We start from the raw sequence: 13,080 nt of genomic DNA, 5'->3' as shown, positions 1-13,080 counted from the left end.
TTCTTGCGGGTACAATTAATTTCACAAACATCCTTTTTCTCACGCCCCTTCCTTCTTTCATCTTGTTTCATCTTGCACATGGCACCATTTGGTCAGACGTTTATCAAAACAACAAAAAACAAATGTCCATTTATCAAACTACATCAAAATGCCATCTCTGACTCCTACATATAAGACTGTTGTTTCTAAGGTTTTATTGCCCTGCCTGCATGTGTCATCCTGGTCAATTGATTTCCTTTGCATCCCCAGGAAGGCGATGGGCTTGTTTTATTGCTGGCCATTTGGTGGTGTTTGTGACAAACATTTCTTATTGACATCTTCTAACTATTAAGAAGACTATTTATTTAATCAAACCATTCTGAATACCATTGCTTTTTATAAATCAGATTGAATCAAAATAAATCAGGCCCCTTGTGTCCCTTCACTATACCTAGACAGACACAAAATACACAGATATAAGATGGATGACACCTGTCTTGCAACAGAAAGTGTGAAAAGAATCTAGGAGTCTTAGTAGACCACAATCTGAACAAGAGTCAACAGTGTGATGTAGCAGCTACAAAGTCAATGTAATTCTAGGTTGTGTCAATAGAAATATGTTGTCTAGATACAGGGAAGTAATAGTAACATTATATTCTTCTTTGTCAGACCTCACCTGAAATATGGTATCTACATTAGGACAATGTAATTCAAGAATAATATTGACAACCTGGAATGTGTTGATAGAAGGGTGACCCAAATGGTAAAAGGTTTGGACACACCATACATTCCTATGAGGAGCATCTAAGGGAGCTGAGTATATTTAGCCTTGAAAAGAGAACCCCAAGAAGTGGCATGATCATCATGTTTACATATTTGAAAAGCTGTCATATTGAAAAAAGAAAATTGCTCGAGGGTCTAGGACACAATGAAGCAATGGATTCAAACTCCCCCTGCCCCCCCCCCAAAAGAGATTTCACCTAAGTGTTAAGAAAAAAAATCCAAAAGATATGGGGTGTTTGGATTACACTGCCTTGGAGTGTGGTGAGATCTCCTTCTTTTTAAACAACAATTGAATGGCTATCTGTCAGGAATGCTTTCACTGTGTATACCTGCATGGTGAAATGTGGTTTAGACTAAATGGCCCTTGTGATCCCTTCCAACTCTTAAGAGTCTGTGATTTTCTGATTCATCCCATACTACTTCTGCATCCGCTAGTGATTCTATTTTAGCTCATCTGCAATTTTGGCAGGTTTTCCCGCATATCATATTGTTTGTTCATTTTTAATGCAATTTTTCTTAATAAACAACTTTCTTTAAAGGACATTCCCCTAATATATGCCTGTCAGTATGCAATTTTCTCTACCATATACATCTTGGTATGCATTTTGTGATCAGGTAATTGCATCATGACAGTCAGGGAGGGGCACAAAGCAAAGATAATTGCATTTCGAAGCTTGCTGTAGTTCAGGAAGAGTGAATCATGTTGTTTCACATTAAAATGCTAAGCAAACCAATTTCAGTCCATCTCCGGCCAACCAAAAGGTTCTCCTTAAAATTATCTCAGCCCCTCTTTAAAAGATCCTATACTCAGAGCATTGTTGTCCACGAGAGAAGGTAATGTTTTGGCTATGTACACCAGTGACCTGACTCAACATAAGACAGTTTCATCAAGTATTCTGCCTTTTTTATTCGGGGGTTTAATTCATGTTTTATTATGGTCATTACTTTAATTTTATTATATCAATGTGAAAAAATTTATTTCGTTTCTGTATTTCTTTTGATGTATTTTATCTTGTATGCTGTTTTTATCTGGGCTTGGCCCCATGTAAGCCACCCCGAATCCCTTCGGGGAGATGGAGGCAGGGTATAAAAATAAGGTTGTTGTTGTTGTTGTTGTTGTTATATTGTATGACACAGCAAACAAGATAGATATGCTGGTTTTCGTAATACAAAATCAAACACAAAGTCGAACACTTCCCAAGTGTTTAGGACTGTGTGATGTATTTTCGGACGATGTGCACAGATCCCAGTCAGGTGGCCTTTTGCAGGTGACAGATCGTAATTTTGTCAATGTCTATTGTTTCCAAATGCCGGCTGAGATCTTTTGACACGGCACCCAATGTGCCAATCACCACCGGGACCACCTGCACTGGTTTCTGCCAGAGTCTTTGAAGTTCAATCTTGAGGTCCTGATAGCGGCTGAGTTTTTCCTGTTGTTTTTCATCAATGCGACTGTCACCTGGGATGGCGACATCAATGATCTAAACCTTTTTCTTTTCCACAACAGTGATGTCTGGTGTGTTGTGTTCCAGAACTTTGTCAGTCTGGATTCGGAAGTCCCACAGTATCTTGCGTGCTCATTTTCCAATACTTTTGCTGGTTTGTGATCCCACTAGTTCTTTACTGCTGAGAGGTGGTACTTGAGGCATAAGTTCCAATGAATCATTTGGGTCACATAGTTGTGCCTCTGTTTGTAGTCTGTCTGTGTGATTTTCTTACAGCAGATGAGGATATGATCAATGGTTTCGTCGGTTTCCTTGCACAGTCTGCATTTTGGGTCATCAGCTGATTTTTCAACCTTGGCCTTAATTGCTTAACTGCTCCAATGATGCTGAGAGCTGTGCTGGTGGTAGTGTAACTACCGGCAGGTCCAACCAAGCCAGAGAGGTCTCAACTGAGGAGTGGAACTAAGTGCACCTAACCCATTAGCATTATGGAGAATCAAACCAAAATGAAGTCTATACTGGCTTGGTCGTCGCCCAGGATAAAAAGCACCGAAGTGGATGCTGCTGATTCTGGACATCCATCGACAAGTGGGCTACGGAATCAAAATACAAATGAACAGTCACAGAAGCAGCAGAAATATACAATGCCAGAAAACCACACAATTATTATTATTATTATTATTATTATTATTATTATTATTATTATTATTATCTCTTAGACATTGAAGAAAGCCAAGAGCCAACACAGAATAAGACTACTTTATTACATCCCTGTATACATTCTGAAAAACAGAGAAACATATGAAAAGGAACTCAAGTTCCATAGTTTTGAAGGCCGGAAGACATTTGAATTGGAACCAACCCCACTGTTCACATGGCCATCTCATTTTCCCCGAGCTCCACACTCCAAGGACAAGGGGGGAGGTGCCTAGCTAGATGGTCCTGTTGCCACAGAGCTTCAAAGAGGTCCTGGCTTTCCCTGGGCACCCTTTCTGATGTTTGCAAGGGACTTGGATAGGGGATTGCCACCCTCCTTTCCCCCTCCTCTCTCTGGTTTTTGTGGGTGCCCTCGCAAACATTAGCAATGGTGTGTAAGGATACACAGGAGCTCTTTGGAGAGCTATGGCCACTGTAACAATGGTGACAGGACTACCAAATTAAACATGTTTCCCTCCCCATGTAGATGCACCCTAGGATTAATGTAGATTTCTTATTGGTCATTTGTTATTTCACAGTTGGCATTTTGCATAGGATTTCCACTGTGAGCCCATGGTGGCACAGAGGATTAAACTGCTGAGCTGCTAAACTTGCTGACCAAAAGGTTGGCAGTTCAAATCCGGGAAGTGGAGTGAGCTCCTGCTATTAGCCCCAGCTTCTGCCAACCTAGCAGTTCAAAAACATGCAAATGTGAGTAGATCAATAGGTACCGCTCCTGCGGGAAGGAAACGGCACTCCATGCAGTCACGCCAGCCACATGACCTAGAAGGCATCTACAGACAATGCCAGCTGTTCGGCTTAGAAATGGAGATGAACACCAACCCCCAGAGTTGGACACAACTAGACTTAATGTCAGGGGAAAGCCTTTACCTTTACTAACCTTCCACTATGAAGTCTGGTCATTCTTGCACCCCTGGCAAAAAAAGCTGTTCCCCTCAGTTGGAAATCTAGGTGCTTGTCACACGGATCCCCTTTCTTTTTACATCACTCATATTTTGCTTGTGATAGCTTTTATGAGGCATCCATTTCTTCTCAGCTAATGATTTGTTGTCCCATTGCATTTCATTCCACTATTATCTCCAAAGTGCTTTGAGCAGCAGTGCATGAAAGCTTCACTCACAAGTGGTTTATGGGATGGAATAAAAATGCAGGTATCAACAGGCTGCGATTAATGGGTCTGTACTAAATAATCAGTGTTTGTTCCTTTTTTAAAGTAATCACAACTGGGGAATGGCGAGCAAGCAAACAAATGTCGGCACATCAGTTAGTTCGAAACTTTGCTGAGATCAAGTATTTCAGTGCCTTGGAAGAAATGATCAGTACTGACATTATTTGTCAGGATGGGAGCTGAGAGCTGTAGGCAGTGAAATAATAGTCAACATCAGCTTGCTGCTCCCATTTACAAGACATGTGCCCATATTAACCACCCAAAATAGCTCCCAAGGGCAAAAGCAGTGGAGCTACATGGGATGGAATACGCATATTATCAATTCTAGATTCTCAGCGGAGGGGTAAAATAGACCTGATTCTTCCCCCTTTTCCCTGTACTGATGAGTGCAGGGGAAAGGGATTAGTTTCAGCTGACTGTGTGGATAATGGACCAGAACAAATCAGACCCAATCCTGATGTCCATACCATGCCGAGGCTGTAATGTTGGGCAAGAGCTTTGGCCAACCTCCAAGACATTCTCTTGATGTACCATAGATCTTTTTGGTCTTTGCTGGCCTCACAATCACTCACACTGTGACCCTTAAGTTCAGCCCAGTGGGGGCGGCTATTTGCTTTATTTACATTAGACTCTATATACAAGGTTAGTCACAGCATTTCAGTGAACTGAAATGGACTGGAATGGGCCGCTTCACAAAAGATGACCACCAGATCTACTACTGCGGACAAGAGGAACACCGAAGAAATGGAGTAGCCTTCATATTTAATAATAAAGTTGTGAAAGCAGTGATTGGATACAACCCAAAAAAATGATAGAATGATCTTAATTCGAGTTCAAGGCAAGCCATTTAACATCACAGTGATCCAAATATATGCCCCAACCACAGCTGCTGAAGAAGCAGAATTAGATCAGTTCTATGAGAATCTGCAGCACCTACTGGATAACACACCAAAAAGAGACATGATTCTCATTACAGGAGATTGGAATGCTAAGGTGGGCAGTCAAATGATAACCGGGATCACAGGCAAGCATGGTCTGGGACAACAAAATGAAGCAGGACGTAGGCTGATAGAATTTTGCCAGGAAAACTCAATGTGCATAACAAACACTCTCTTCCAACAACCTAAAAGATGGCTTTACACATGGACTTCACCAGATGGCCGAAATCAGATTGACTACATCCTTTGCAGCCAAAGGTGGTGGACATGCATCCAGTCGGTAAAAACAAGACCTGGAGCTGACTGTAGTTCAGATCATGAACTTCTTATTACAAAATTTAGAATCAGTCTAAAGAGAATGGGGAAAATACACAGACCACTTAGATATGATCTCACAAATATTCCCAGTGAATATGCAGTGGAGGTGAAGAATAGATTTCACGAACTAGATTTAATAAATAGAGTCCCAGAAGAACTATGGACAGAAGTCCACAACATTGTTCAGGAGGCAGCAACAAAGTACGTCCCAAAGAAAAAGAAAACCAAGAAGGCAAGATGGTTGTCTGTTGAGACACTGGAAGTAGCCCAAGAAAGACGGAAGGCGAAAGGAAACTGCGATAGGGGGAGATACGCCCAATTAAATGCACAATTCCAGAGGTTAGCCAGGAGAGACAAAGAACTATTTTTGAACAAGCAATGCATGGAAGTGGAAGAAGACAACAGAATAGGAAGGACAAGAGACCTCTTCCAGAAAATCAGAAACATCTGAGGCAAATTTCAGGCAAAAATGGGCATGATCAAAAACAAAGATGGCAAGGACCTAACAGAAGCTGAAGAGATGAAGAATAGGTGGCGAGAATATACAGAAGATCTGTATAGGAAGGATAATAATATAGAGGATAGCTTTGACGGTGTGATGAGTGAATTAGAACCAGACATCCTGAGGAGTGAGGTTGAATGGGCCTTAAGAAGCATTGCTAACAACAAGGCAGCAGGAGACGACGGGATCCCAGCCGAGCTGTTTAAAATCTTGAAAGGTGATGCTGTCAAGGTGATGGATGCCATATTCCAGCAAATATGGAAAACACAAGATTGGCCATCAGATTGGAAAAAAATCAATTTATATCCCCATACCAAAAAAAGGGAAATGCTAAAGAATGCTCAAACTTCCTTACAGTGGCACTTATTTCCCATGCCAGTAAGGTAATGCTCAAGATCCTGCAAGGCAGACTCCAGCAATACATGGAGCGAGAGTTGCCAGCTGTCCAAACTGGGTTTAGAAAAGGCAGAGGAACCAAATTGCCAATATCCGCTGGATAATGGAGGAAGCCAGGAGTTTCAGGAAAACATCTGCTTTATTGACTATTCTAAAGCCTTTGACTGTGTGGATCATAATAAACTATGGCATGTTCTTGGTGGTATGGGGATACCAAGTCACCTTGTCTATCTCCTGAGAAATCTGTATAAAGACCAAGTAGCCACAGTAAGAACAGATAATGGAACAACAGACTGGTTCAAGATTGGGAAAGGAGTACAGCAGGGCTGCATACTTTCACCCTCCCTATTCAACTTGTACGCAGAACACATCATGCGACATGCGGGGCTTGAGGAATCCAAGGCCGGAGTTAAAATTGCTGGAAGAAACTTTAACAACCTTAGGTATGCAGATGATACCACTCTAATGGCCGAAAGTGAAGAGGAGCTGAGGAGCCTTCTCACCAAGGGGAAAGAAGAAAGTGCAAAAGCTGGGTTGCAGTTAAACGTCAAGAAAACCAAGATCATGGCAACTACACCTATTGATAACTGGCAAATAGAGGGAGAAAACGTGGGGGCAGTGACAGACTTTATATTTCTAGACACGAAGATCACTGCAGATGCAGACTGCAGCCAGGAAATCAGAAGATGTTTACTTCTTGGGAGGAGAACAATGGCCAACCTTGACAAAATAGTGAAGAGCAGAGACATCACACTGGCAACGAAGGTCCGCATAGTCAAAGCAATGGTATTCCCCATAGTAATCTATGGATGCGAGAACTGGACCATAAGGAAGGCTGAGTGAAGGAAGATAGATGCTTTTGAACTCTGGTGCTGGAGGAAAATACTGAGAGTGCCTTGGACTGCAAGAAGATCCAACCAGTCCATACTCCAGGAAATAATGCCCAGCTGCTGACTGGAGGGAAGGATATTAGAGGCAAAGCTGAAGTATTTTGGCCACATCATGAGGAGACAGGAAAGCTTAGAAAAGATCACGATGCTGGGGAAAATGAAAGGAAAAAGGAAGAGAGGCCGACCAAGGGCAAGATGGATGGACAGTATCCTTGAGGTGACTGGTTTGGCCTTGAAGGAACTGGGGGCAGTGACAGCCGACAGGGAGCTCTGGCGGTGGTCCACGAGGTCACGAAGAGTTGGAGATGACTAAACGACTGAGCTGCAGTCACAGCATGCAGTGCATGGCTAAAGAGGAATACATCATGGCATCAAGGACATTTATGCTCTGCTTATCAGTCTCATCATTCAAAGAAAGCCTACAGATGTTACATGCATTGCTTTCCCCAGAAATGTTCAATCTTTCAGTCTAGGCATGTCAAATCCTTGATCCTAATCCTTTCATGCCTGGTTTGGTTACTACATGCATCGCAGAAAGGACTTCTTATCTTTACACATCCATCTGTCTAAATCCCAACAGTACTTTGGATGATCATGTCATCAGTCCAAGCAGATGCAACATGTATGGAAAATGACATGGACATTCTGTCATGTATCTACCTCTCCCTGTGAAGAATGGCTAGTACATTGACAACTGGAATTGAGGGAATTAAACAGATTCCTCTGGAATTATTTTATTTGAGATTTTTGAATTAAGACACAAAATTTCTTTTATTTGAAAAAAAAACCTTTATTAAATGGTCTTATTCCACCATTAAACAGCTATGTTTAATTCAACAGGAGTGCAGCAGGATGGTGATGGGGTAGGATCAGGTGAACACAACAAAATATGGCTTACTTATTGGTTAAGAAAGACATGTTGGTACATCCAATATTCCTTCTATTTATCTTCAAGGTTTGACAAAGCTAAGACAGCATAGTCCTGAAGTTGTCGCCGCTCATCCAGGTTGTATTGCAGCTTCTCCAGCAGCTCAAAGTAGCGGAAGAGCGTATCTTGAGGCCAAACTACTTTCTCAGACTCATCAGCGTCATATAGACCTGGCAGGTTCCTGTGTACGTAGGACTCCCAATCCAATCGCCCAGTGTGAAAGTCATGTAAACTGCACTCCGGATCCTCTCCAGATGGAATTGCTGATCCTGACTCTGTGCTCGTCTTTTCTGGTAACATGTTGCACTTATAGGATTGTCCCTGGTATTGATTGTTTCTCATTTCCAGGAGCTCCAGCTTAAATTCGTTTGCTTGTTGCTGGGTCTCAATCTCCTTAGCTTCCTCAGTAAGGTTACCTCGAATGTTCTGGAAATTGGTGACCATGCTAGCCACAAGGATGTCCCTGAAGATGAATGCCCCAATGAGAAGCCACACACAAATAAAGACACCACTGACAACCTTGTTTACCTCTGGGACTTTCCACATGTCCTGCAACAATGCGTACCAGTGATCCATGGTGAAGAGAATGAAAATTGTCACAAGGGAATTTGGTATGTCTGAAAAATACATTGTATACTCGAGGCCTTCTAGGTCTGAGCGACTAAATGTTTCAAAGAAGAAAATGCCCGATACTGTAAAGACATAGAAGAAGAAGAGTAGGAGCACAAGGATGAAGGTCATGGCTTTCAGTGCTTTGGCAATGGACATGATGAGGACCCTGATCTGTTGGATTCTGGAGAAAAGCTTTAAGCAGCGTAACACACGACAAACCTACTCAGGGACAAAGGATATGAAGGTGACTGTGAAGTCATAGACATTCCAAGGGTTTGTCCAGTATTGCTGAAAACTGACAGTCCAATGAAGTATAATCTCACCCCAAAAGACCAGCACAATGACCCAAACAATCACCTCCACTGTTATATTCAGTTTTACAAAATGGCTTTCCTTCCTCTCCACTATTTCTGATGAAATCATGAGCACCACCATATTTAAAGCAATGAGAAAGATGATGAAATGATTGAACATTTTGGTGTTCAAGAGCCAAGAAGCCCACAAGGCAAATGGGGGCCAGTGACTGCAGCGTACCTCAATACGGTTGCGCCAGCGTTTCTCTTGAGTGACCATCACATTCCGGACAGGCATCACATTAAACCGAACCAGCTGGTGGTGGTCTGTGAGCATGAGCTTCTTCCTTTTCTTGGGGTCTAGGAAATCTCGTATGTTGTGGTGGGCACAGCATGACTCAGGCCATGCAGGTGATCAATCAAGTAGAAAGTATAGATCAGCTTAGAGCGAATGGCATCTGCTCGGGGGTGCACCTCGATAGGTGTGTTCGTTTTGCTTCCTTGAACTTTTTTAGAGTGCAGGGTAGACTCCATGACTCCCGTTTGCTGCTTATAGTCCTATACAGGGAAAATTAAAAGGATCTTCCTGCAGCACGACAGACTGCAGCAATGACCTCACAGTCAAGAATGCCAAAGGATTCTGGTAGTCACAACATTCTACTACCAAAGAGGAATCTGTTTTTATTGGTACAAATAGGAATCTGCATTCTTGGATTTATGTGTTAGGTAGGCTCAGGTTGTCAAATATTTGCTTTACATTTGTTCCCAGGTCCATACAAAGAACTGAGGCATTAAATATGGGATTGTTAAAAGGCTTTGACTACATTTAATATGCAGGAATCTGCTATAAGTACGATGAAAGTAGCAAAACAACTGTCCAGTCCAATAGCTTCCAAAGCTTCACTGCCTTCTTCATTAGACACAGATGCTAAAATCATATTGGGTTGGGGGAAAGTTGAAGATGTTTAAGTCATACATCCATATTCTTTCCCAATTGTTACTGTTGTGAATTGAAGGATTCCAATACAGGCAAATGACACTCCCCTTCTTACCACCATGACATACTTTTAAGTTGAACAGGAAATAAAAAGTGGAGAATCACTAAAAGTGGAGAATCACTAAAGTGGGATAGAATTATCTGGATCCATTTCAGTCTGGATTTAATTCTAGTTTCAAGAGTGAAGCAGTCTTCAGTGAATTGTCCTTGAAAATGTTACATCAAATGACTTTTTCTTTTTTTTAAACTTTCCCTTGTTGTAGCCCAACTAGATACCTTCAAACGTTATACAAGCTAACATGCGGCTTGGTGTCGTCAATAAGGTTAAATGAGATCCACAATTGAAACTGGATTGCATAGGGTTTTTTTTTAATACCAACACCAAAACTAAGTTTGTATCCAACTAACTCTGTACATGCTCAGAGACAATGCCTTTCCCTCTTTTCACTTTCAGACTCCCATATTATGAAGCAGGATGACCTTTTGGGGGGAACAATTCACCACCAAAGCCATGTGGGATTCATTCCAATATGCACCATGCTAACTTTGGGATTTGTTTTACGGCCCACACAACTTGTTATCTGCCATCATGCCAACTCTGACTTATAATGGACCTGTCTTCTTGGAGAGATGTTGTTCACAGGAGGTATGCTATTCCCTCCCTCTAAGGTTAAAAGTGTGTGGCTTATCTAAGTTCATTCAGTGGGCTTCCATGGCTGATCAAGAATTTGAACCCTGAACTCCCAGAGTCCTACTCCAAAACTCAAACCATGACATCACACTGGTTCTCTAGTACAATTATTACACCTGAATTTTGTCTGAATCCACTTTGAAATTGGCTGTAGTTGCCATGCAAAAACACGAGGTGGAGCAAGCCTATTGCAGTTAGGCAGCCCTTTCCCTTGCAGTATTGTGCCATGCATCTTGGAGAAGACAAAAAGAAGAAAATGGTATCAGCCAGCTATTACGGATGCTGCTGGCTTCAAGTTTTGCTTAAAAGCTTTCTCTTTTTTGAATCCCATTATATCTCTAGGCAAGCCATTAGTTAATTAAGTGAAGCTACGGGAGATTTTGATTGTCTGAATCTGTCACTATTCTTTGCCAGCTGTCTTTGGGGATTTACCTCTTCTATGCATCTCCACTCATGGAATTTGGAAAACAAACACAACACTAAAGCAATGTCGGAATAAGAAAATGAATTCCTCATGGGACTGAGCCAAAGTTGTCTCCTTCTGCCAAAGGCATTCAATCACCGGATTGCTCTTCTTTCCCTTGTCCGAAGTCACTGTGGCACCAGCCAGCTTCTGAGTCAATGGGAAAAATTGGCTCCTTGTCAATTCAGCCCATTGCCAGCTATTTTTCAAGGCTTCAATGTTGTCAAAAATAGCCAGTGGAATCTCTCACCCTTCAGGCATCCAGGACAAATGGCTACCTGATTTTCCACAGATAATGCTAAAAGAAAAATTACAAACCAAAGACAGTGTAGCCTTCTCTCTAGGATTGTCAGATCAAGACTATCGCAGACCCTGAGAGTCAAAACATGAGACTAATGGTGTCGCACCTCAGGTTAGCTTCACCTTGCTAAAGACACCAGACTGTATACCAAAAGTAGTCATTTGTAGTTTATTAGGAAATAGAGAAAAGATAGTTCATAAAAGGCAAAAGTTCAGTTCCAAAAGATAGTTGCAAAAACAAGGCTGTAAAAACAAATCCATGGAAACATTAGGCATGAAACAAGGTCCTTAAAATGAAGCCAAAGTCCCAGAAACGAGGATACATCCAGGCTACAAGATAATACAGGAAAGCAGACTTGGTACTTGATTCAAGCAAAGAAATTGCATTGACGAAGATTTTCCTCTCAGCAGACTGTTTTAATAGCATAACATGAAGGCATTTCTTTGCCCTTTGCCCTTCCTCTTATTTGCTATTATGAGACTTCTGTGCAACTCCCTGAATTCCAAATGACTAGCCTGATCTAGAGATGCGCCCTCATCGCTTTCGCTTTCAAGGCCACAGGGCTCGTTAGTGTTATCAAACTGAGGCTGGGGACACTCTCCCTTTCTGCTTCTTGTACCTGAAAACCATCATCATTAACATCATTTCTTCCCATGAGAAAGCCTCCCTCCTCCTCATATCCCACAGCAGGAACACTCTGCATCTGAATCCCATAATTCCCATCAGAGTCATCCTGAAACTCATTCTGAACCTGAATCCCATCATCTTGAAAATGCATCCCAGAATCCTCATCAGAGTCACACAAAAGCTGAGTCACAACATATGGCCCTTCCCAACAGGTCCTATATCCCAGGATCTGATCCCAGGTTTTCTGTTTATCCCAGATTATTTGGCAGTGCTGACTCATATAATTTAGTTTAAAGCAAAAAACTGGGCTCAGATCCTGGGATATAGGGCCTGTCTGGAAGGGTCCTTAGGGTGCACCTACACTGTAGAGTTATTGCAGTTTGATGCTACTTTGAGTGCAATGGCTCGATGCTATTTTTATGTTCCTGCAAAGCTAGACAGTTGGGTGGAATGGAAATCTTATTTGGGGGAAAGGAAATATTCTCATCCCCTCTCCTCATAACTTTATCCTTGTCTAATGGTGCAGCTACACTTTGCAGTTTGATAGTACAAGACACAGCATTGTGATCCCCGCTGACAATGGACCTGGACTGCATTTGGCGCACAGAACTCCCATGAACAAAGAAAAATACTGGAAAGGTTTGGGGGAAATTCACCTTGATTTATAGCCATTGTAGGTACTGGGATTTAGAGTTCACCTGCAGTCAAACAGCACTCTGGACCTCACCAACAATTGACCTGTAACTAACTTGGCACACAGAATCCTCATGACCAACAAAAAATACTGGAGGTCTTTGGGGCAATTAATAGCAGTTGTAGTTTACCTATACCCAGAACACACTATGAACCCAAACAATTATGGATCTGGACCAAACTTGTCATACAGACCCAAGATGGACTACTGAGAATACTGTCAGGGTTTGGGGGTGATTGCCCTTGGAATCTGGGGGTTGTAGTTCATCCTTATCCAGAAAGCACCGAGCCCAGCTGTTATAGCTCAGCCGTCAGGATCTGGCCCTCCACAGGAGACAA

The 13,080-nt window shown here is 42.1% G+C and overlaps 1 protein-coding gene across 1 annotated transcript; it reads right to left on the bottom strand.

Annotated features, from left to right (window-relative positions):
• Positions 1 to 7,910: 7,910 nt before the first annotated feature.
• LOC100558081 (cation channel sperm-associated protein 2-like) lies at positions 7,911 to 9,533 on the bottom strand. The gene is given in 2 exon segments (XM_008108337.3): positions 7,911 to 9,353; positions 9,356 to 9,533. Coding segments are annotated over 2 exon segments (1,425 nt in total). The 5' UTR covers positions 9,504 to 9,533; the 3' UTR covers positions 7,911 to 8,076.
• Between the last annotated feature and the right edge of the window lie 3,547 nt (positions 9,534 to 13,080).

This window comes from Anolis carolinensis, chromosome 4, assembly GCF_035594765.1.
Source record: "Anolis carolinensis isolate JA03-04 chromosome 4, rAnoCar3.1.pri, whole genome shotgun sequence".
Taxonomy (NCBI): domain Eukaryota; kingdom Metazoa; phylum Chordata; class Lepidosauria; order Squamata; family Dactyloidae; genus Anolis; species Anolis carolinensis.
The sequence above is the reverse complement of the archived record's forward strand: the minus strand, read 5'-3'. Positions and strand labels throughout refer to the sequence as shown.